General features: G+C 38.5%; 2 protein-coding genes across 2 annotated transcripts in view; one reads left to right on the forward strand and one right to left on the reverse strand.

Moving 5' to 3' along the window:
* Nucleotides 1-26,013, forward strand: part of DPY30 (dpy-30 histone methyltransferase complex regulatory subunit) — a 937,477-nt gene that overhangs the window by 139,836 nt on the left and 771,628 nt on the right. The window lies entirely within an intron of this gene.
* The window catches only part of TTC27 (tetratricopeptide repeat domain 27), a 177,065-nt gene continuing 162,210 nt past the window's right edge, over nucleotides 11,159-26,013 (reverse strand). Inside the window, exons 17-20 of the mRNA XM_050754136.1 lie at nucleotides 20,640-20,837; nucleotides 19,253-19,364; nucleotides 14,615-14,715; nucleotides 11,159-11,394 (exon numbers count right to left, since the gene is read on the reverse strand). Coding sequence (XP_050610093.1) covers nucleotides 11,272-11,394; nucleotides 14,615-14,715; nucleotides 19,253-19,364; nucleotides 20,640-20,837 — 534 coding nt within the window. The 3' untranslated portion in view covers nucleotides 11,159-11,271. The remainder of the gene's footprint in view (nucleotides 11,395-14,614; nucleotides 14,716-19,252; nucleotides 19,365-20,639; nucleotides 20,838-26,013) is intronic.

Consider the following 26,013-nt stretch of genomic DNA (forward strand, 5'->3'; position numbering starts at 1 on the left):
TATCCACATTTTGGCCTTAGGGTAAAACCACCTTGTAGTTGTAAAATGCTGTTATATTTTGTTTAAGGGGGTGTTTGGTAGTGGGGGTGGGTGGGGAGTTAAAGTTACATGGAGTTAAGTTTGGGTTTGTGTTGCCAAGTTTCACCTCAAAATGCAGTATGATTTTTCAAAAGTCAATTATATGAGTTGCGAGAAAAATTACTTGAGGAAAGAGGTCAGATCTCCTCAAAAAGAAGGAAAAGACAAAGAGGTAGAAAAGTACAAAAACTTGCAGAGGAGAAAGCAGACATTCAGGTTCACATTAAGAGTTGACTGCACTCTTCCTATATTTTAAAGCTTTTTACTGTGAAATACAACACACATTTGGGAAGAATGCACAAAATAGAAATGTATAACTTGATGATTTGGCAGAAGAACCATGTTAGCCATGGGCCAGGATAATAACTATGATACTGCCAGTTCTCCGGAAGTCCTTTAGTACCATCCATCCATCACCCATTTGTACCCACAAGAGTAGCCATTAGTCTGTCTTTGGTGGTGATCACTTCCTTGCTTTCCTTTATAGTTTTTATACCAAGCATGCATCACTAAATAACACAGTTTAATTTAATCTGCTTTTTCAACTTATTATACATGTGGAAATATGCAGCATGCACTTTTTAAATTTTTAAGGTTTTTAATATCTGGCTTCCTTTGCTGAACATAGTGTTTGAGAGATATACTTATGTTGTTGCTGTGGTGTGGCTAGAACATTCACTTTCACTGATGCAGACCACATTGCATGAATATCTCACCATTTATGCATCTATTTTACTGTTGGTAGATATTTAGATTGTTTCAATTTGGGGACTATTATAGATAATGCTGCTATAAACATTCTTGTATGACAGTTTTGGTGCCTGCATTTGTGCTTGGGTGTGTGTGCACCCCAGGATTAAAACTGTTCAGCCATAGGGTATGCATATCTTCGAAGTTAGCAGATATCGCCCAGCTGTTTTCCAGAGTGTTTCTATCAGGTGGTGCTCTCATTAGCATTGTTAAGAGTTAATCCTACTCCACACCCTAACACTTGGTATGCAGTCATTTTAACGTTAGCCATTATTTTGAGTATGTAGTCATATCTCTTTATTTTAATTTGCATTTCTCTGATGACTGAGTCTACTTTTGTATTTTTCTTTGGATATTATCCTCTTTTGCAAAATACTTGTTTTTTCCCACTGGATTTTTTTTCTTATTGATTTATAGTTTTTATATTTTTAAACTTTTATTTTAGGTTCAGGGGGATATTTGCAGGTTTGTTATATAGGTAAACTTGTGTCATGGAGGGGGAGGTTGTTGTTCAGATTATTTCATCACCCAGGTCTTAAGCCTAGTTCCCAATAGTGATTTTTTCCGCTCCTCTCCCTCCTTCCAGTCTCTATCCTCAAGTAGGCCCTAGTGTGTGTTGTTCCCTTCTTTGTGTCTATGAGGAGTTCTCACACTTAGCTCCCACTTATAAGTGAGAACACATGGTATTTGGTTTTCTGTTCCTGCATTAGTTTGCTAAGGATAGTGACCTTCGGCTCCATCCAGGTTCCCACAAAAGATATGATCTCGTTCTTTCTTGTGGCTGCACAGTATTCCACACTGTGTATGTACCACATTCTCTTTATCCAATCTGTCATTGATGGGCATTTACATTGATTCCACATCTTCGATATTTGAATAGTGCTGCATGAACATTCACGTGCATGTGTCTTTATGGTAGAACAATTTATATTCCTCTAGGTATATACCTAGTAATGAGATTGCTGGGTTGAATGGATTTTCTGTCTTTAGGAAAATCACCATACTGCTTTCCACAATGATTGAACGAATTTATACTGCCACCAGCGGTGTATAAGTGTTCCCTTTACTCTGCAATCTCACCAGCATCTGATTTTTTGACTTTGTAGTAACAGCCATTCTGGGTTTGAGATGGCATCTCATTATGTTGATTTGCATTTCTCTGATATCAGTTATATTGAGCTGCTTTTCATATGCTTGTTGGCTGCATGCATGTCTTCTTTAGAAAAGGGTCTGTTCATGTCCTTTGTTCACTTTTTTTTTTTTCTCTTGTAAATCTGTTTAAGTTCCTTATAGCTGCTGGATATTAGACCTTTGTCAGATGCATAGTTTGCAAAAATTTTCTCCCAATTTTTAGATTTTCTTTACTCTGTTGATAGTTTCTTTTGCTGTGCAGACACTCTTAATTAGGTCCCATTTGTCCATTTTTGCTTTTCTTGTGATTGATTTTGGTGTCTTTGTCATGAAATCTTTTCCCGTTCTTATGTCCAGGATGGTATAGCCTAGGTTGTCTTCCAGGGTTTTTTAAATCTTTAATCCAACTTGAGTTGTTTTTTTTTATATGGTATAACGAAGGGGTCCAGTTTCAATCTTCTGCATATGGCTAACCAGTTATCCCAGCACCATTCATAGAATAGGGATTCCTTTCCCTATTGCTTGTTTTTGTCAGCTTTGTTGAAGATCAGATGGTCGTGGGTGTGTGGCCTTATTTCTGGGCTCTCTGTTCTGTTCCATTGGTCTATGTGTCATTTTTATACAACTACCATGCTGTTTTCGCTCCTGTAGCCCTGTAGTGTAGTTTGAAGTTGGGTAACGTGATGTCTCCAACTTTGTCCTTTTTGCTTAGGATTGCCTTGGCTATTTGGGCTCTTTTTTGGGTCCATATGAAATTTTAAAATAGTTTTTTCTAGTTTTTGAAGAATGTAATTGGTAGTTTGATACAAATAGCATTGAATCTGTAAATTGTTTTGGGCAGTATTTCCATTTTTAATGATATTGATACTTCCTATCCATGAACATGGGATGTTTTTCCATTTGTTCATGTCATCTTTGGTTTCTTTGAGCAGTGTTTTGTATTCTCATTGCAGAGATCTTTCACCTCACTGGTTAGCTGTATTCCTTGGTATTTTATTCTTTTTGTGGCAATTGTGAATGGGACTGTGTTTCTGATTTGGTTCTCAGCTTGGCTGGTTGTTGATATATAGGAATGTTACTGATTTTTGTACATTAATTTTGTATCCTGAAATTTTGCTGAAGTTGTTTATCAGCTGAAGGAAGGACTATAGGGTTTTCTAGATACAGAATTTGGGATGCTCAACCTGTATGTTTTAGAATCATATTTTTTAATTTCCACAAATAAGTAGACTAGAATTTTTATTAAGACGCTACTGAATATATAGATCAGTTTGAGGAGAAACAACATCTTTACTATATTGAGTTTACCAATTCATCCGCATAGTATTTCTCACCATTTTTAAATTTAGGACTTTTTAAAAGTTATTTTATTTTTTAATTGATATATAATAACATGCAGATATTTATGTGCTATAGTAATGTTTTGACACATATAATGTATAGTCTGCCAGAGAATGTTTTTTCCTGCTGATATATGTGCCTTTATCAATCTTTAAAAAGATTTATTGCAAAGTATCTGAATTTTTCATGCTATTATAAATGGTATAATTTAAAATTTTTTCCTTTTAAAAATCCTTTAGGCTATATGTATGTGTAAATTGAGAGGTGATTTTAAGTCTATGTGGATATTCTGAATTTGAGAATAATTTTCATCAATTCTGAAGAATTGTCTGCCGTTAACTCTTCAAATACTTCTTCCCAATTCTCTTTCATATCCTGAAATTCTGATTAGATATATTCTTCTGGAAATCTGTCCTATGTGTCTCTTAACTACTTTTATTTCTCTCCCTGTCTGATGCAGAATGTTCTGAATTATCTCTAGAGCTATCCTTCCTTTCACTAATTCTTTCCTTATCTGCCTAATCTGTTATTTAACCTACTGGTTCTCAAAAGAGGGTGATTTTGTCTCCCAGGAGACACTTGGGGTGTCGTGATCCGCCAAGATGGATCACAAGTTCAGGAGATTGAGGCCATCTTGGCTAACATGGTGAAACCTCTCTCTACTAAAAATACAAAAATAAGCTGGGCGTGGTGGTGGGTGCCTGTAGTCCCAGCTACTTGGGAGGCTGACGCAGGAGAATCGCTTGAACCCAGGAGGCGGAGGTTACAGTGAGCAGAGATCGTGCCACTGCACTCTAGCCTAGGTAACAGAACGAGACTCTGTCTCAAAAATAAATAAATAAATCAACAAATAAAAATAAAAATTCACAGGACAGCCCCCAACAACAAAGAATTATCCAGCCCAAATGCCAACAGTGTCAAGGTTGACAGACCTTGGTTTTACCTATCTTGAGAGAGAGACAGAAAGAGACACACACACACACACACACACACACACACACACACACACAAAGAGAGAGAGTTGGATTTGTCTAGTTCCTTAAGTCACTCCTCCTCCCTTGGAATAAATATGGAGTAAAGAGAGGCTCCTATTCTTTTCCTTCCTACCTTGTGGAACAGAAATTTTCTCTCTTTCAAGGAATATTAAGGAGACAGGAATAGGTGTTTTTCCCAACAACTCCTGTATCTGACACCATTTTCCCACCAGTACCACCCTTAAACCAAGGCAAGGAATGCCTATGTTTTGGGACTTTCTGTTTCTCCCTCCTCCAGATACTTTTTGCTCATGCCTAGAGCCTGTATTAGCCCCATCTTCTAGACCGTGCTCAGGTAACTGGGACCCCAAGAGTTCCCTGCCCACAGGCCCAAAGCCTGCATCCGGAGGCTGCATGTGCCTCTCCTCTGCGCCCATATTCCTGAGGGTGGAGTGCCCTCTGGTCTGTGAACCCCCAGGTCTGAGTGGTAGCCATGCAGAGCTGTTTGTGGGTGCTGAAGACATGCCTGAGACCTGTAGCCGGCGTGTGCACATGTGTACCTGGGACCCTGCAAAGCAGGATAGGGGAAGGGAGCTGACTCTCTCTGCTCCCCTTTCTGGTTGAGTTCTGAGATGTTTAAGAACTCCAAATTAAAATATGGCCTTCCGAGTCATTATAAAGGAATATTTGTCACAATCAAAGCATAAAATCAATTTTACTTAACCATTTATTTGCTTGATTTTTAACTTTGAAATATTTAGATATATAGTAAGCAGGCCTGTATATTTACTCTGGCCTGGAACTCCACAAATGTTCACAAAGGGCCTGCTTCCATGTGTTTTACTGAAAAGCTTAATTAAGTAAAAACAAACAAAAAGCCAGTATCTCTCAGATATATGTGTATTTATTTATATAATAAATAGTCTGGAATGAAATACAAAAAAGTGAACAGGGTTATATCTTCTACAAGGGTGGGATTTTGGATGATTTTTTTTTCTTCTTGCTTATTTGTATTTTCTAATTTTTTGTAGATAAACATGGAACACTTCTGTAATTTATTAAAGGAGGAGTGTGAACATTAATCAGGGCATACCTATCTGAAGAAATCACCCTATGTCCTACTGATAATGATCAGGGGAATCAACTTCATATGTAAAGCACATTCTAGTGCTGTTTGCATGTGTATGTGTGTGTGTGTGTGTGTGTCTGTATGTGTGTGTGAGAGACAGACAGAGAGAGAGAGAGAAGGAGCTGGAGCTGTTATGGCATACGCACGTCTTCTAACCAGACAGCTGTAAAAATACCAAGACAGCTTTTATCAACCCTGGCACCAGATATCCTCTAGGCCAAATTGATTCAGTAAATAGAGTGATGAAGGGCAAGACTGAAAGATATTCTGCAGCATTGTTTCTCAAACCCCAGGGTTATGACCCCCATGGGATTACAGAAACTGGAGCCAAGTTGCTGCATACTCCTATCCAGGGACTCCACCAGGCCCTGGGAACTGATAGGCCATCCACAATGCCCCTTTCTCTTGATCATAACAATAATTAATTGTACACAGTTGCTTACAAAGTACTTCACATACATCATCTGATAAATTCAGTCTGGTCTGTAGGGTGGGTATTTGCATTTTTATAGCTGAGGAAATTGGGGCTGAGAGGTTCAGGAGATCAGGTGTGGTCACAGCTAGGAGGTGGTAAAGCTGAGACTTCATCCAGGTCTTCTAATCCTCTGACTTCATCCTAGTCAGCCACTTCCCCGTTTCATCAGTTTTTTGTTTTGCTTTTGCCTGTTCCTCCCCATCATTCTTTTTCTTTCCTTTTCTTAGCACTAACCTGAGAAATCCTAATGATGGGAACTTGGTTCTTTCTCATTTACTTCATAAAAATCCATCATGTTCTCTTCTTTATCCCTTCCCTTATCACCACTTGCCGCCCAGAAATGGGGAAAAGGTTGCTAGAGAATGAAAATGCTAATAAACATTTTGGTATTGCGGCCCAGCAGCACTGAATGTCGTCAGGCTCCTGAGTGGGGCACAGAAAAGGTTGTCAGTGTTAATAATCAAACAGTTTTTAAGACACTCTTGCTTGCATCATGTTTCTATATCATTTATTTTTAAAACACTTTATATGCATCTTCTCAATTTGTCTTGTATATAGCACCCCTGTACAATATGGATCACTAACAGGCTACAGATAAGGGAACTGAGGCTCAGAAATTAAGAAACTTCTTCGAGACTCACAGTAATAGAGTCTTCAAGAAGCACGTCTGTCTGTGAATAGCGCTGTGCAATAATTTCTGTGTGCCTATAGACACTGATGTGCATCTGAGCCCCCAATCTGGAAAAGGTTAGCAATGCATGGGTTAGATCCTTAACATTAACATGATTTACCTCCCCCTCTCCCTTGCTGGCAATAACATCACAAAAGATTAGAAAATGGCTGATACTTACCGTTCAGAAGACCACTTTAATAATATCAGTTTTCTGCCTCGTAGCCCTTGGCAGGACTCTCTTTTCACAGATCACAATGTTGGCACAGGGCCAGGAGATGGTGAAGTTGACTCAGAGGTCACTGCAGTTTATAAGTCAGAATAATAAAAAGGAAGGCAGATTTGACATCACTGGCAAGGGAAAAATTTTGGTATTGTGCTAAGCAAACGGATTACAGCTAGCTCTGAGTAACACAGGAGAAGTAAAGAGCTATTGAAGGGGAAAAAGTCCATGTAAAAAGGCAAACCACTATAGTGAGAGCTTGCAAATGCTCTCAAAATTGATCATTAACTTGTTATTTGTCCTAACATCAAAGAACAAAACAATGTGCTCAAGCGAACACTTCTGTTAACCAAGGTGAAAGAGAGAAATGCTTTATGATAAAGTATTGAGAAAACATACACAGACACACACACACACACAAATTGATTTTTGAATTGGCTTTGCTGCAAGCTACATATCTAGAGTAAAAAGCACCTCTTTCTTCACTAAGCTCCTGCAATTTAAAAAATAAGAATAGAAAAATTCCAAGATAAGCTCAGCTTTTAACCCATTCATGCTTAGTGTTCCATTATCGGAACGCTAAGCGTGTGAGAGTTATTTATATTCTACTGCTCAAGATCATCACCAAGCTCTGATTACAAACATTTTAAAAATTGCAACCTCCGGCATAAATGGGTTAAGTTCACTTGGTGAAAACCAAATACAGCTACAATTATTATTAGGCCTTGGTGTGTGAAGGACTCTAAGAGTTAAAAGCAAACCAGCACCACCTTTAGCCCATAAGGGATTACTCTTTTATTAGTATAGTCTTGGGATTAGTGGAAATGTCTGTCTAATGAATGCAGCTACTATATTTGAGCACATGCCTGAATAAGCTACTTGTTGATTGAAACGTATCTATTTATAAGCACTTCTGCATGTTGTGAAAAATCCATCTGTATTACCACAGCATGGCACCCACCATTTGAATAAAGGCTCTTTGCCATTTCACTATAGGGCCTGTTGAATGAACAGGCAGAAAGGAAATGTGTTGCATCCACTTAACAGATTTTATTCCTCACTCTTGGCCAGTAAAGTAGAGTTACCTTATCTAAACAGCAATTTAGATTGATGTGGATGTTACAAAAACAGCAATGGAAAAAAAGAAATACTTTTCATCAGACTCACCCAGGGATTTTAGCTAGTAAACCTACTATAATTTGGACAAATGTTCACAAAGCCTAAACGAACCAGACCTCTGCTTAGGTCATAATCTTTGAACTAAATCTGAAAGTAGGTGGATTTACTACACATACTTCTTGTCATTTCTTTTTTACATTTCTGCTTATGAATACCACACTAATGGCATGCCCAAGAGAAACAAGTACAGCATAAGAATAGTCTTGATACACAGTCAAACAAGTTGATGCTTTCAATGGCTGCGGTCCTCATCCGTGCTAAGGCTCCATCCAAGGTGGGTCCAAGCCTTCCACCCGTAAATGGGGACCTCAGCGTCCACTCTGGGAATCTGAGCTCTGAGTTCCACCTGCTCCCACCTCTCAACACACGGCCACTGCTCTGCCTTCCAGTCTCAGTACCAGCTCTGCAAGCTTCTTGAGTTTGCATTTAGGTATTCCACTGAAGTCTATCTTCTCTCTTTTGCAGTTAGGGGCCCCATTTACAGTGCTTATTATGCTACCTCTGGGGAAAAGCTAGTAAGGAATTTATTAAAATTTTATTTAAAAAGAGTAAATAATATATATATTTTTTGAAACGGAGTTTTGCTCTTGTTGCCCAGACTGGAGTGCAGTGGCACATTCTTGGCTCACTGCAACCGCCGCCTCCCGGGTTCAAGCGATTCTCCTTTCTCAGCCTCCTGAGTAGCTGGGATTACAGGCACCCGCCACGACGCCCGGCTAATTTTTTTGTATTTTTAGTAGAGACAGGGTTTCACCATGTTGGTCAGCTGGCCTCGAACTCCTGACCTCAGGTGATTCACCCTCCTCGGCCTCCCAAAGTGCTGGGATTACAGGCGTGAGCCACCACACCCGGCCAAGAGTAAATCACCTTAACAAACCACAGGCTATTATTAACAGAGACATCACACTTGGAGAACTTTATAAATGATGCCGGGCAAACTTTCCAGATCCCATTGTTAGAAAGAGAAGATTGAAATCAGTGGTCAACTGGAAGCTTCAGCACAAGCAGAAACAATGCAGGCTTTAGCAGTCTTCAAATCCTGGCTCTTTCTCTTTCTAGAGTTTGTGACCCTTAGTTTTCTAGTGATATCACGAACAGACCTAGCAGGGCTCTTTTGATGGTCAAAGATGATGCTATGTGAAGTGCCTGGTACATAATGAGAACTCAGTAACTTGTAGCTATTATATTTATTATTCACAATCTGGGAAGGCAGTAAGATTAGAGGATCTTATCTTCTCTATTTTTCTAATTGAAACAGCAAAAGAATAATTCTGAAAGCAAACGTGTTAATATTAGGAAACCAAAGTGAAACTTATAGAACATAAGGCATTTGGAAACACAAGTATTTAACCATAATATATCAACACCAAGCACCAAAGATCGTATAATAAATAATACAGCATTGTTTTAAGGTTTTTTCCTTTTTGTTTTTTGAAACAGGGTCTTGCTCTGTCACCCAGGCTAGAGTACATACAGATTCTGTATCACTAACTCTGAGGCTAGGTGAAAATGTTTTAAGAGAGAGGAACAACTTGATGGAAAGTGCTATTATCACCACACTCATCTGTCAGATGAAAAAACCAAGTAGCTAAATTAAATATTAAATGTTAGGTAGGAGAGATGAGGCTTTAATTAGAAAACCCCATGCTTTCCCTACTTTACCTCCCCACACATTTTCTTCAATTATCTTAAACACTCACATAAGTAAGATTTAAAAAAAAAAACAACCTAATAGATCTATGCCTTTAAAGAAAGGCAAACATCTAATAGCTCTTGCTTTTGTGAGATCACTCCAAGATAAAAGAGGGCACAGACTTTGTCCAGCACAGCATTGGAGAACGCGACTGCGAGGAGATAGCTCTTCTGTGACTTGGTTTGTGACTTCTCACAATCACTGATGCCTTTCTACCTTGAACCCAAGGAAAGCAAACTGAAGACCAAACACTTCTACAACTTTGATGTTCTACTTCAGTCTTCTACTTGATTGCTGGAATGATTGTCCTTTTCAGTATTTATTTTCTATCCATTTTCTATTAGGGTTCATAGCTTGATACTAATAAAAATTAATCTTAAAACCTTGTTCCATCCACCCATTCAAGCATCCACCCATCCATTCACCCATCTGTTCCTCAATGACTTCTAGAAAAGGTTTAAGTAGACCCTTAATGTTAACTCATTGTATTGGTCTTTCTCACAGCTATTATCTCTGCTATAAGAGAAACTGCTTTGGGGTATAGGCCCACTTTTTTTTTTAAGGCTAATATGCTAATAGAAAAGAAGCAGGTGGTTAAGGAATGAGAGCATTGAGCACTGGTAAGCATTCAAAACCAAAATTCATTAATGAAAGAGTTTTTTAAAGACTGTTTTTAAATGGTCAGAATATTTAATGGATTATGAATTAAGTTTCCAAAGGCAGTTGAAACTCACAAGGAAGCTACGAGTAGAAATTATTTACATCTTATATATAGCAACATGGAAAAAGAAAAAAGGGCCAAGTGATTTATACATGGGACCCAAAATTTAGCAACGCAAGGCAGGACTTAGAATTCTTCACTATGACTTTTGTACTAAGATTATTAAGCTCAGCTGCTGCCTTCAATATTTGGTTCTACAGACATTGAAAGCATTTTACTTTGGCATTTCTGTAATATGGCACCATTAATAGCTGTCTTCACCCATAATACCCTAATTAAACAACCATCTTTGGGGCCGGTAGAATACATAATGAAGGGGCAACAGCCTAGTTCCTGGTAACTAAGTAAAAATTTAGGTTATGCCATTTTTTTCTTGCATTTTCTTGATTTAGAAGTTAAACTATGCTCACATTTCCAGTTTCACCAAGTCTGTATCTTTCTGAAACATGCACAAAATCTCAAGAACCATAAATGTTTCTACCTCCAAATCCACTCTTTTATCACTTTTGAACAATAAAGCAGTCAATCTAATGATTTCACAAACTTGTAGTATGTGATTTTCACCTGTTTAGACTAAGGTTTTCCAAAGTATGATCCAATTAATGTTAGGCTGAAAGAGAATAAACCCTATATTTAAAACAAAATGAATTTATTTGCTCTTTGTGCCAAACTACCTCAAGAATTATAAAAATACTGAACTCAATTGTAATTAGCCGTAAAGAAATAGGGAATTTAAAAAATTCAATGTACTTCAGAAAGCATATAAAATTGAGAACATCACAAAGCCAAGAATGTTAAGTCGTAAAACAAATTTATTTTAAAAATCAATATCTTGCATTTCAGATATACAGATGTATCTTTTACCAGAAGGTGAAAACACCTTTTCCAGAATCTGCTTCCAGCAGAATCAATACTGATTTCGAAACTGGTTGCTTAGGTCTTGGAGCTCTAGCACTAAGGTGTCCATAGCTGTTATGTCATCAGCTAATTCCCTGGACATTTCTCCAGTGGCCACATCTGTAAAAAGTTGCTGTAATATAAAAAACAAAGCAGAAGTATTAAAATAATAAAAATTTCTTTAAAATAAAATAGATATAGAGTATGGAGTTAAAAAACCTTTTGCATAATAATACTATACAATTAAAATAGCAATGGTAGCGTTTTTTTCTGTTCACTAGCCTAGAAATGTACAAGCTGCAATTAAAGGCTGAATCAAAACAACATGCGTGAACTTATAAATTCAAATAAGCTCTGCTCTTCAAAGCATTTGCCTAAATTCTGGTTATTCATTTCAATGTTATAGGATGGTTTTTGGATGAACAGGCATAATTCAACCAAACAAAACGAGTTTATTTATTGCGTATGCAGCAAAACAAATATGTTCTATATTCAAATTCATATAAATCATACCCTCTATGCTACTTATTTGAAAATTGATTTGGCTTAGGCCTCAGAGACCACAAAGATTATCCTAGCAAAAAAGTCCAGCAAAATAACAATAACTGTGTCCTCTCCCTGAAAAAGGAATTGCCTTGGGAGGTTTAATGCAACATATTTCAATCATGCTACCATAGCTGAAAACATTTGGAAATGCCTCTCCAGGAACTGCCTGCTGAGCCAACACAGGCCCCCAAGAAAATCAGCTTCAGGATTTTATGACCCATTGTATGCGTGTGTGTGCATGCGTGAGCACATGTGTACATGCAACTGTGTATATGTTTTATTCAGAAATATCATTTACGTAGCTTTCCAAATATCTGTTTCATTGGATTTGATTATATGATTTGTACAGCATTTCATAACAAAAGGTAGTAGGAACTGCTCCAATGTCATCAGTAGAGAAGATACCTTTTAGGAAAATAATCTAGCCTCACATAGTTTTTTTTGGCTTTTTTTAGTTTTGTGTGTGTATGTTTTTAAACTAAGAATTACAGTGCTTGCAAATCATAATCAATCTGCATCACTTCCCTGTGGGGTAAGGAGGAAGCACAGAGAAACTGAGGCTTAGAAAAAAATGAGTAATTTGCTGAGACTCTGTTCTGTGTCCAGGCTCTCCAGCATTCTCATGAACAGCCCCTTCATGCCACTCTTGGCAGCAAACCTGTATAAGGACAGGGTGCAAATAGGCAGGGGAGTCACTCTGTCCTGGGAGAGCATGGGCTGGATGATTTGTTAGGTGAGTCTCTAGGTACTAGGAGCTTATTTCCATGAAGTCCCTGGCCTGGCAAGAAAAGACTCGAGATTCATTCAAGTAAGCCTATTTAACATAGGCTGCAAGCAATTTAACATAGTTATCCTCATTCATTTTCAATCTTAATTCATTTTCACTTTTTAAAGTATTCTAAAAAAGTGACTTTTTTGGAATGCATTTCAGTATGACAAACCTAATTCATTAAATAGAAAAGGTATAAGATCTATGAAACCAGAGACTACCAAATATATGTAAAACATGCTTCAGAGGAGGCACTGGGGGGTAATTTTACCCATTTTTGGATAATCCAGTTGGCATCTAATGAGAACAAAAATCTAAACACAGATGATGTTCTGGGGCCGCATTTTCATTATTTGGGAATCTACCATAATATGGAAAGGTGTGCAGTACCTGCACAGACAATACTATTCAAGTCATGTAAGTATAGATTTATATAAAGTAGTAATTCATAAGACAAAGCTCTGCACAGACAAAAGAAAGCCACAGCACACCCTGAAGAAGTAAACTAGTGTGGATGGGTTGGTGATACAATCGAAAAGTAGGAAACAAAGCTCCCACTTTGGGAAGGAAAGTCACAGGAAAAAACCCTGCCTTTCTGACTCTGAGGGAGCTCTTACAGATTTCTGAGAGACACAATTCTGAAGTGCTGCCAAGCTAGGAGGAAATATAGCTCTCCTGGGTCATGCAGATAAATAGAAAAAGTGAGTAAGTTAATTAAAGAGGCAAAAATGATGCCTTGATCTGAAAAGATCGAACTATTAATAAGAAAAAAAAAAAAAAACTCTGGTAAGGCAGTTACAGAGTAAAAAGGTATTCAGAAGTGGCCTGTGTACCAGAGACTTACTCTCAGAAGTAAGTCAAAATTACTTTGCAATCCAATATGCAATAGTGAAAGCAAGTAAAGGCTAGAAAAGTAAGTGGTAAATTGTGCTAGAAGTTATATTTGTCCAAATTTTGCTTCCAGAGGTATAATCCAAATCTGGCTGCACAGTAAAATCACACAGGAAATTCAACAGATCTCCTAGGTCCATCCCAGACCTGAATCTACATCAGTCACAGATAGAGCCCAAGAATCAATCCAGTTTTCAATAAAACTCCCTGAGTGATTCTAAGGCATCTCCAGCCCAGCACTGGTCCATAAGTTAGTTGTTGTGAACTAATGGCATATTTCAGTTGTCAAACCTCAATCGCCATCTACCTTAACAATTTTGCTCAAATCCATATACCACCTATTTAATATTTTTATCTAAGTCAATTTTTTTTTACTTAAGAGTCTTTTTAAAAGGAAACATTACATTGCTACTTGAAATACAAAATAAGCAATAATATTCATGAAATTATAGGCTTGATGAGCTAGTCTACTTTTTTCTAATATGTACTGAAACGAATATATATTTGAACCAGAAGTTTACCAGTGGCATATATGCCACACTTTGGGGGAAAATGACAATAAATATAAGATCATTGTTTTAATTTAATTTAAGGAAAGCATTAAGGGCTGAATTGTGAACATTAATTTCAAAGACTTTTTTTTTTTTTGGAGACGGTATCTCACTTTGTCACCCAGGCTGAAGTGCAATGGTGCAATTTTGGCTCACTGCAACCTCTGCCTCCCGGGTTTGAGCGATTCTCCTGCCTCAGCCTCCTGAGTGGCTCAGATTACAGGCACCCACCACCACACCCAGCTGATTTCTGTATTTTTTAGTAGAGATTGGGTTTCACCATGTTGGCCAGGCTGGTCTCAAACTCCCGACCTCAAATGATCTGCCCACAATGGCCTCCCAAAGTGCTGGGGTTACAGGCATGAGCCACTGCACCTGGCCAATTTCAAAGACTCAAGTCACACACATTTAGAGTGGTGTAGCCATTGGGCCAATAGTATCCTCACTAACACAATCAACCATGAGGAGGCTGCTATGTAAAATATAACATAGGCCTAAAATTATCACTGATGTAAAAGAAGATTTAACAGCAATAAGCTGATGTTAATGACCTTTTTCTATATGACAATTCCAATTAATTCACATGTCACTCTCACCTTTGCTTTAGATAACAAGCCCCGTAAATTGAGTCGAACAGAGGAAAGCATTTGTACAGCTTCTTGGGGACTGGATTTGTTTTTACTGCATTTTATGGCCACTGGAAGATAAATATGGAGAGAAATATCCATTACAAAGTGTTAATAATAATTCACAGGGACAAAAGCCAATTATTTAATTAGAATTTTATAGTAACAGACTTTAGAAACACTTCTACCTGGAAAGTTTTTATTTTTGAAAAAGAAAAATTGTGTACATAGCTTTTCCCTTTATCCTTCTTCTTCTTTTTTTTTTTTTTAAAGATACAGCGTCTCACCCTGTCGCTCAGGCTGGAGGTGTGGCACACAGCCTTGAACTACTGGCCTCAGGCGAGCCTCCTGCTGCAGCCTCCCAAAGCACTGAGATTACAGGTGTGAGCCACAGAACGCGGCCTTTCTCTATCCTCCTTTAAGAATGATCATTTACAGCTCCAGGGAATTTTGAGAAAAACAGGTGATTTTTGGTGAGTTATGGATCACTGAGAAGAGACCCTAAACACCTATACATGCATGCATTTGAGCACACACATGCACACATGTGCATAGACAAATAAAATTAGGTGAGGAGACAAAATATTACTGAAAACAAAGTACCCACACAGACAAAAACAGATGCAGCACATCTTTGTGTGGCTTTCCATGCTACCAAGTCCCCAATGGGGACTTCACAACTGCTGATGACACAAGCCCAAGGAAGTGACGTGCCAGATCTGTATGGCTCAATTCTTACTGCATTTTCATAATCAGGGTTTGAAGTACCATTCAGGAAGCACTGACAACAACCTATGTGTCTTCATTTAGAGAACGTGACCACAACCAGGTTCTTGAGTTCCTGAGCAAGGCTTGGCATCAGCAGGGAATGGGGAAGAGTGACTCACAACTCTGCTCGCAGCATTCTGTGGAACCCATTTGACCAAAACCTGAAATTACGAAGAAGGCATCCTCCTTCCTGGTAGAAGGCCTGGCTATTAATGCTTTATGAGAACAAGTGAAGAGCTTTGTACAAACATAATGCCCAATATTTCCCCACTGACTTGTTCTTGGTTTTGTTCCCTAAATTATGCTCACCAAATTTAAACAGACCAATAACCAGATACTATTTTAACACGACACTAAACAGCACAAGGATTAAAGTCTACTTCATACTCCAGATTGTAGACCAAGGATAGAAAATCATTTTTTTTTTTTTTTTTGAGACAAGGTCTCACTCTGTCACCCAGGCTGGAGTGCAGCGACACAACCATGGCTCATTGCAGCCTCAACCTCCAGGATTCAAGTGATTCTCCTACCTCAGTCTCTCAAGTAGCTGGACCACAGGTGCATGTCACCACAACCAGCTAATGTTTTATTTTTTTTAATTTTTTGGTAGAGATGGGGTCTCACTATGTTGCTCTGGCTGATCTTGAACTCCTGGGCTCAAGTGATCCACCCATCTCGGCCTCCCAATTACAGGCATGAGACACCATACCCAGCCCAAAAGATTTATTTTTGCATGCAAACACTAATCAATTGGTAGAGGCTGACTATGCCTGGCAAAACAGAGTTCTGTCATTAATTAATAATATCTTCCAAGGCTAGCAAGAACTAGGTTTGACATTCCTATTTTAGAGTAATAATGAGGAATAATAATTAGACTTTGACATTTCTCATTAAAAGGCGAAAGGATGCATAGTAATTAGCAATGTTAAGCCCATTTTCAAAAAGCAGAGTTAGCCCAGAGATAGCGAGGATTATTAGTCTGTTTTTCTTAGTAGAGGAAAGTTGTAACCACCATGCCAGCGGTATTTGAGCTGTTTAGTACCTAGCAGTTTAGATCAGAAACTGCTGTATTTCTTTTTTTAATCCCTTATTTTTATTCTGACACAAACAAAAGTAAAGCAAAAAGACAGATATACTCTATTAGTTTTCCTACTCAATCCCATTTCCAAAAGGCATTATAGATTGAGACAGAGAGAGACTGCCAGAGGGAGAGAAATAACTTGCTGTTTCAAATCATCAGAAAATCTGAAGCAGCAGCGCCTCCTCTGTAGACTGCAGTTAAAATGCATTAACTCTTATTTTAAAAACTCTCGGATGGCAAAGAGCTAAAACACTTTAGCCCACCCTTTCCCAGAAAATAAAATAGCAGAAACTATAAATGTATACCTTCCAGACAATACAAATGAGCACACAATGATGACACTGTTATAGGGAGGCCTCAAATACTATATCAAGATTGCAATATCTTATCAAGCTTTCTGAAGTGCATGGCTACCTTAATGATAGCAACCCAAGGAGTAAACCACGTGGAGATTTTTAAAAATGTTATGCAGTCATGCATCACTTAATGATGGGGATACAGTGTAAGAAATACGTGGTTAGGCAATTTTGTTGTTGTGAGAACATCATAGGGTATACTTACACAAACCTAGGTGGTATAGCCTACTATGCACTTAGGCTACATGGTATATAGCCTACTACTCCTAGGCTACAATCCTGTACAGCACGTGACTGTACTGAACACTGCAGGCAATCAGAACACAATGGTAAGTATCTGTCTATCTAAACATTGGGAAGGTGCAGCAAAAATATGGTTTTATAATATTATGGGGCCACTGTCATATATGTGGGTCCACTGGTGACCAAAATGTTGCTATGAGATGCTTGACTGTATTTCCTTTTTATAATTGGGCGGGGTGGAAGAACAATGTTTTGAAGAGACTCACACACAGAGAAACCCAGCTTATTCTTTGAGCACTGATGTACAAAAGTTAACAAGGAAACGGTTAAGATTTATCTTTGTAAATCTAAAATATCATTAGAAACTAAAGCTGGGCATCCACTCAAATATGCTTAAAATGCTGTAGGAGCATGAACACATAATTCAATGATGTCAAAGGAGAACTTAAAAGAATGGACACTTGTTTTTCTCCAAGTATTGCCCTGATGAAGAAAATGATGCCAATAATAGTTTAAACCCAACTTTAAGATGCAAAATAAAGATTTTTTCCTAGAGTATCTCTTTAACCTGCATATTTCTCTTTGACAGATTTAATACCATTACTTGGTGAGTACAGAAAATATCGTGGCTTTGACTGTTACAGACCAGCAGTTCATATAAATGCTTAGAGTTGGCAAGTTGAAGTAGATAAGATAAATTTTTCAAAGTAAATCCCACCCTGCTAATTATGTACCTAATACATCAGTGTGGGTTTCCCCAAATATCATACTATATCCACAACGACCAAAAGCATAAGGACTGGATCCCATCTAAGCCCACGCACATGAATTCTAACCACCCCCAAAACATCCTTCTATGCTCTATTAGCAGTTATCCCAAACTTTTCTACATTGTCTTTCAGCTATATAGAGCTCAGTACTTCTACCTTCTCTGCCAAAAGCTAGGTGACCCAGGAAATTAGATATTTATATCCTTTAGGTCAAACATATCAAAGGTCAAAAGTAGAATTTTCAACTACCAAGCTTATTTCTAAATTGTTTGAAAGTTCTGTGACTTCTTTATAAGCAAGCCAAACTTTATCCCTGTTCTTAATTTTTCTCTTTTTAGTTTTGAGTCCCTTATCATCTACAGCTCAAGTCCTCTATTTTGGAAGGAAAAGGGTGGTGGTGAGAGGGTAGGGTATCAACATCTACACCACGTGTGAAATACTGCTAAGTGTTTGAATGTTTTCATTTATTCTTCATGGGTAGGTATTATCCCATTTTATGGATGAGGAAAGTAAGGCTCAGACAAGTTAAATTATTTACCCAAGGTCAACTAGCAAGCATGTGGTAGAGCCGGTCCTGGAGCCTAGGTCTCCCTGATTCTAAAGCTCTGCCCTTTGCATTCTTCCCTGTTTGCTCCCTATTTGTTGTAATCATTAGTGGCAGCAAGGAGGTTAGTTGGGCAGGGAAGTAGGAGGAGAACTTTAGGATTGGTTTAAGGTCCTTGTAATTCAGTTCTTAACATTGGGGGCATCATTATTTTATTGGGACTGCATCGCACACCCATATTCAAATATAAATATAAAAATGCATTACCAAATTTAACTGACATTTTTAAAAAGTAATAATTGAAAGCAATACTTATTTGGACTATATTTACCCAACAGCCATATAATTTTGTATGTAAGGTTAAACCTCTCCTCAAACAATATCCTCTACCATTCCCCAAAGGTAAGGCTTATATTTTATATTTCTTTTGTATATGCTATAGCTCTTTGCATATTGCTATGTACTCCAGAGATCTATGTGTGAGTCAAGTTAAAGTTAACAGATTTCCTTAATGCTACGTAATCAACACAAAGAGACTCAGTGTGGAATGAAGGTTATACAAAGTTGTAAAGGTGTTTCACATCTGTAAAAAAGTTTCTAATTTCTGTTACTTATTCCAGCAGAATATAAGCCTCCATCCTGTTTCTTCTTATTATTCCAAAATGCCTATTACATAGTAGGTGGTCTATGAATATTTGCTGAATTAAAAAAACAATGTCAATATAATGAAATAATTTGATATTATTTATAATGGAACTTAACTTTTGACCAACACTCTTTTTTTTTTTTTTTTTAGTAGAAAATAAGTCAAAACATTCCATGGATATCAAATGTTACATCAAATACCATGTGCAAGTCCTAAGGCTCTTTGAACAACTTCCTTAAATGATGTAATATCTTTCTCCCAACAATTGGACTGGGTGTCACACTTGTATGCCTTTGAGAGGCACTGGAAGGCCTGAGGAAAGAGAAAGAACAACATTCAGTACAACAAGTAGAATTCACATTTCAAACTCTGTTTCCTGGAAGTCATATGGAACTAATTCCAATGTGAAAAAGCAGCATCTGCGTTGTACAGCACAGCGTCTAATACTCTCATCAAAGAAGGGGTAGAAATGCACACCCAGTGGCAAGAAACCATGGCAAGAAATCAGATGGATGTACCTGGATTGAGACACTTCCCTGTAACCAGAAAAATATAAAGGCCAGGTTTGGAAATCTGTAAATGTACAGATTTTCTCAGCATTTGTAGCCATCAGTTTAAAAACCCTGTTTGGAGAATGAGGCATGAACTTGGTTAAAACAATGAACTTGCTGGTAGATATAGGTAATCTCACAGATGTTTAAAGCACTCTCTTTCAAATCCTTGAGGGAGAAGTCACAGATCAGAGAATTCTGGGTACTCTTAATTCCATATACGCAAGAAAGTCCATAATTCAAGGAGAAATGGAAGGACATGAAAGTAGGAGTGTGCATGTGTGCAGGTGATACGTGTTCTCTGGGCTGACAAGGCCACAGTGGAAGCCAGCTGTGTGGACTGAGGGAGGAGAGAATGGCTAAGAATCCCACAGATTAGCTGTGCCGTGGCTAATTCCAAACCCACGCAAGGGGAGTACACTTGATTTGTTGTGGGTGTTTTGAAAAGAAACATAAAACAATTATTCCAACCTTGGAAACTTTGCAGGCTCCTTTAAGTTCTAAGATAAGAAGCTAAAGGCATAACTTGAATGGAACTTGTGTTCTATCACACTTGTGAGAAAGGGCAGGGTAATCTTTGTAAAAGTATATGTTTTGACTTAAAAGTTCTCTTTCAATATCCTTATCTTGTTCCTTTTTCTCTTTTCCTTTCCTAGTCCCCACCTCAGATCTAAACACTCCTTCTGTCCTTGTACCCATCGACTGTAGTCTTTAGCAACGTGCCTGCAGAAAGGGGTGTAGAGTAAATAACAAAAGCCAACTCTTTGCTGCAGATTTAGTAGGGGTGGCCATTTCAGGAGGCCCTTTAGGAGGCAACAGAGAACCATGTAAGAAAACTTGGTGGAAAATAAAAAGATGAATGTTACAGCCCACAATTCAAAGTATGTAGGTTAAAGACTCTGAATCAGAACTGAACTCAGGCATACTAATCTTATCTTTCAGATTCTTAAACTCTTCCTCCACCCATCAAAAAAGTAGATCTACTACAGACATGTTCAAATGAAAGGTGAGGACTCAGGAGGAATGAAGGACTTGCCTTTTCATTTTCATCAGGCTTTTCACTCTGCCCATTTCCATATACTTGAGCATACAGCCTCCAGATTTCTCCATCATTTGTCACTCTTGAAGTCACTCTGCCAAATAACTCCTGCAGCTTTCCTTTGAGGCCAGTTGTGACATCTCCACTTCGATCAGTCATCCCATTAATCACTGCCCTGACTAGAATTTTAAGAACCTTAAAAATGCACAGGAGAAACTGGTAAGCTAGAAACCAACAAACAATAACAAAAACAAAGAGCTACCTCACCATCATCAAAGACAATGACAATGAAAAACCTTGTGAAATTTGTTAAGAGTATCACCTTTAAGCTTTTGAAAAACAAAATAAAATTCAATCCTGAAGCACTCTCTAGGATCTCATGCTGACTACCTCTCTGAACGTCCCTTCAAAAGCTTCTGGAGAGGGTTCTTTCATTCAAAGGGCCCCATGTTCGGTGCTTGGCTCTTCTCACCTGGAACATTCTCTCTGAGTGACTGGAGGCTTCACTAGTGTCTATGCAACTCCAGCCAGATTCCCCTCTGGAGCTCCAGGACTGTGCACCTCAATACCTACCAGACAGGTCATACCGACATCCCTCTCCATCTATCCAAGGTGAAACATAGATCTCAAATCGCTCTTCTTCCTGGAATCTCTAGGTGAGCCTATCCACACAGTTCCCAGAGCCAATAACCTGAGCATCAACCTAGATTCTCTTGCACTTCTGCCACAACTACCAATTTGATTTTCAACATTCCTAATGTTGATTTGTTTTGGTTTTCAACATTTTCTTTCATGCTCCCCACGTGCATGTTCAATGGCCAGTGAAATAGCTGTTGTCCTAAATAGAACAACATTGAAAACAACGTTGAAAACAATCCTAAATACAACTTCTCCTACCTTAGTTTAGGCCTCATTAACTTCAATCTGGGCTGCTATAATAACCTTTCTAACTCTGCTTAAAGAAGTCCTCAGCCCCTCCTAATTACTAAATGACAAACTGCTAATACATGTGCATGCGAAGTATCTAGTAAGTGTCTCTTTTTCCAACTACCTCAAGTTAGCTCACCTTTTTTTTTTTTTTTTTTTTGATGGAGTCTTGCTCTATTGCCCAGGCTAGAGTGCAGTGGTGCGATCTCAGCTCACCACAACCTCTGCTTCCCGGGCTCAAGTGATTCTCCTGCCTCAATCTCGACTACAGGTGTGCACCACCATGCCTGGCTAATTTTTGTATTTTTAGTAGAGACGGGGTTTCACTATGTTGGCCAGGCTGATCTTGAACTCCTGACCTCGTGACCTGCCCGCCTTGGCCTCTCAAAGTGCTGGGATTACAGGCGTGAGCCACCGTGCCCAGTCTAACTTCTTGGCTATCTTATTATCATCTGTTAGTCTTTACACATTCTATCCCAGATGCTTTGAATGCTGACAGATAGATTAAACTGCAGTCTGCAGCAGGTTATATTATAAAAAGGCACATCTATCATATCTACATTAGGCTATGTACCTTAAGGCACAGAAAACACAACCTCAATCTTCCACTCCTTTGATGGTGGGACAGCAAAAGAACCAGCTTGAGGAAAGTACTGTAACACCATGCTAGTCAGCACAGTCCATGGACTGACAGCACCGGCATCAGAGCTTGTTAGAAATGCAAAATCCTGGATAAAAATGCTGATCCATCTTGGACCAAGATTCTGCATTTCCAGTAAGCTCCCAGGTGATGCTGATGTTGACGGTCTGTACAGCACACTTCAAGAAGCAAGATTCCAAGAGACAGCTGCCCGCATCTTTATTTTTACCGTGAACTGTGGGGAGAGGATGGCATTTTATCATTTTGTATCACCATTGTTTAATATACTGCCTGGCATATGGCAATTGCCCTGACTCAATAAATGCTTGTGCCGGAAAGTGTAGCTAAGAGAAATGCAACCAGTGTGAGATCTTGCTGTCTCCTCCTAGGACATTCTGATCTGTGTATGAGATGTGGCTGAGGAGTAGAGGCTCCTCTGGAACGTGGATACTTTTAGGAATGTGAACTCAGACTCATGGTCCTAATTATCTATAGTGATAAAAGAAGACAGAAAATTCAGTTGTGCTTTTTTTTTCCTGTTTGGACAAGGTACATTATCTCTGTCTGTAAATTCACATTACAATCCCACATGTGTACTTTTAAATCTGAAAGTAATGAAAATCATATTACAATCCCATTGGTGTTTTAAATCTGAAAGTAACAATGCAGAAGAAACAGTCTGAATGTGTACTACTTGCTTCAAGTGGTCATTCTATAAGCATGTCAGGTATTAACATGTTTTGAAAAAGATGGTCTATTAAAATAGTTACTAATATGTAAAAATGAAACACAATAATGAGTGATACTTTGCTTCTTCTGGAATCCCACAGTTGGTTCAACATCCCATCTCTTCACTTTAGCCTACTGGGGAGACGATGTGGGGAGAGAAAGCTTTTGGTGTTCTTGCCAATAAAAATGAAGAGCTGTAGTGCTGGCGTTAAAGATGGAAAAAGTTGGTCAAGTGGGTGTGTGCCTCCTCTGTGTATGTGTGTGTGTTTGCAGGGGCATGAAGGGAAATGCAGAAGGGCAGGGAGGTGAAGCATCTGTCTGTTGTAGGGGGTAGACAGGGGATGAAACTGTAGGTAGGGCAGATACTGAATGCCTCTGCCCAGTTCATATGCAGATGTCCCCCGAAGAGAGAGGAGCAGGGGCAATGACCAATTTGTTTCATGCTCCCCATCTGCATGTTCAATGGCCAGTGACATAGCTGGGCCTGGAGCTTAGAAGAGTTCCACAATGGAGGAATAGATAATGAGAGTCATTGAGGGTCATGGCAGATATTGCCTAAAGAGACTGTGTTGGGCAAGAATAAGGCTGAGGATAGAATCTTAAAGAACACAACACTTAAGAAGAGGGCAAGTAGGCTGGGCGTTGTGGCTCACACCTGTAATCCCAGCACTTCGGGAGGCAGAGGCAGGCGGATCACCTGAGGTCAGGAGTTCAAGACCAGTCTGGCCAACACGGTGAAACCATCTCTACTAAAAATACAAAAAAATTAGCCGTGTGTGGTGGTGGGTGCCTATAATCCCAGCTACTCGGGAGGCTGAGGCAGGAGAATCACTTGAACCCAGGAGGCGGAGGTTGCAGTGAGCTGAGATTGCGCCACTGCACTCCAGCCTGGATAACAACAGCGAAACTCTGTCTCCAAAAAAAAAAAAAAAAAAAAAAAAAAAAGGGCAAGTAGAGAACTCACTCATCAAACTAAAGGAGTGGTCAGAAAGGTAACAAAGTGATGTCATGCAAACCAAGGAAGGAGAAAGTTACAAGGAAAGTACATCCACGAAGGATCAGGAATGGAAGATTCCACTGGATTTGGCAATCATAAGGGTGAGTGACCATAATCCAGAACCAAAGCCAGAACAAGAAAGGCAGGAGAGATCATGACTTCAGACAAGAGGCTTAAAAAGAAAGAGAAAAACATAAAAACCAAGATGATTATTAACATCACAAAAAAATGAAGAGAAGCCCCCCATAATCATAGTATCCTATAATACTAATTTTGAATATCATTTGCATAGGCATTTAGTGTATTTGTTTAACCAAAATCGTTAATATAAATATATTAGGATAAGAAAGAGAAGTAGTGGAAGTGCCGATATGACAGTTCTCATTTACTATAAGAAGTCAACAGATAATGCCTCATTTTGTTTAATTAAAAAATAGCAGTAATATAATATCTATTAATATGAAATATGGAAATGTGCAAATAGCAGAAGACATGCTAAAGGGTTTCTTTTTCGGGAGAAGGATTTTGAAGAGTAAGGAGGGGTAAAGAAGGAAATTGGTATACTTTGTAATGAGCCTTTTACTATTATTTGACTTGTAAAACTATATACCTGTTATTGTAATATACATTTAAAAACAGAAAAAGCAGACATAAATACATTCAAAGATTGGCAAAGAAGAAGAAAAAAATGATGACGCACATGAATATTCATTTATTAGACTTGCCTTTAATGTCCCATAGTGGTGATTACCTGGGGATATTTGGGGGTGGTAGTGACTAAAAGAAGGAAAGGAGGGTTTGGGGAATTTGGGGAGTGCTGGTAATGCTCTGACTCACCTGGTTACACAGGTGTTTTCTCTTCATGAAAAAAAAATTCTCATGTTTACTTATGATTTGTATACTTTTCTGTACGTACACTACATTTCAATAAAAATTCACTTTAAAATTATTCCCTGTACTTAAGAAAACCTCATAAAGTGAAGGAAAAATATGTAGTGTTATTTAAATACATTAACAAATGAAGTTAATATTCAATCTCAAAAAGTGGTTCTAGAGTGATAACAATTTTTTTTTTTTTTTTTTTTTTTTTTTTTTGAGACAAAGTCTCGCTGTTGACCAGGCTGGAGGGCAGTGGCATGATCTTGGCTCACTGCAACCTCTGCCTCTCGGTTCAAGCGATTCTCCTGCCTCAGCCTCCTGAGTAGCTGGGACTACAGGTGCATGCCACCATGCCTGGCTAGTTGTTTTTGTATTTTTAGTAGAGACGGGGTTTCACTATGTTGGCCAGATGGTCTCAATCTCCTGACCTCATGATCTGCCTGCCTCGGCCTCTGATAACAACTATTTTAAAAAATCATTACAGTAATTGTATAACTTACTGGCTAATATTATCATTCTTATTCCCACTAAGTCAGAAAATTCAAATTCCAGTTATCCAGACTGACTGCAAAAGCAATAAATTTTAATATAACATATACATAACCTTTCTTTAGAAAATAGATATTTGAGATTAAAACGAGTAAAGAGTGTTATGATAGTATTTCTTTGATTAAACGAATCACCCATGAGTACAATTACCTCTTGGGCAGTCTACAAGTTTACCAGCACTACACCCCTTGCCTCATCAAAAGTGAAAAAAAAATTAACTAGGTAAATGTTTTTATCCACGGTTACATGTAAGTTGTTATGAGTAATTAACCTATCAGCAACAAGTCAAAACTATAAATTACTACATATGTAAAAAGTGGCTCAAGAGTAGAAAATTGAAGTTTAAGATTTTAGAGGTGGAAAAACTCTCGGGGAAACAGGACCCAAGATATGGCCACAGGGATGGGTTGTCACCGAAATAAAGACTAAGGCCTCCATTATGTCCAAAGTACTGGACATATTATCTACCTAAACACTAAGTATCAAGATCAGCTAGATCTAGAATGGAGAGGAGGCTACATAGTTGCTGAAGTAGGCCATGAACATGGGGAAGGGACTAGGAGACTGGTAAATAGCAGTAATGAGCACAGGCTCTCTGTCCACTACATTACAGAACTGTTCTATTAAAGGGGCCAATATACAGGTAGAGG

Source organism: Macaca thibetana, chromosome 13, assembly GCF_024542745.1.
Source record: "Macaca thibetana thibetana isolate TM-01 chromosome 13, ASM2454274v1, whole genome shotgun sequence".
NCBI lineage: Eukaryota > Metazoa > Chordata > Mammalia > Primates > Cercopithecidae > Macaca > Macaca thibetana.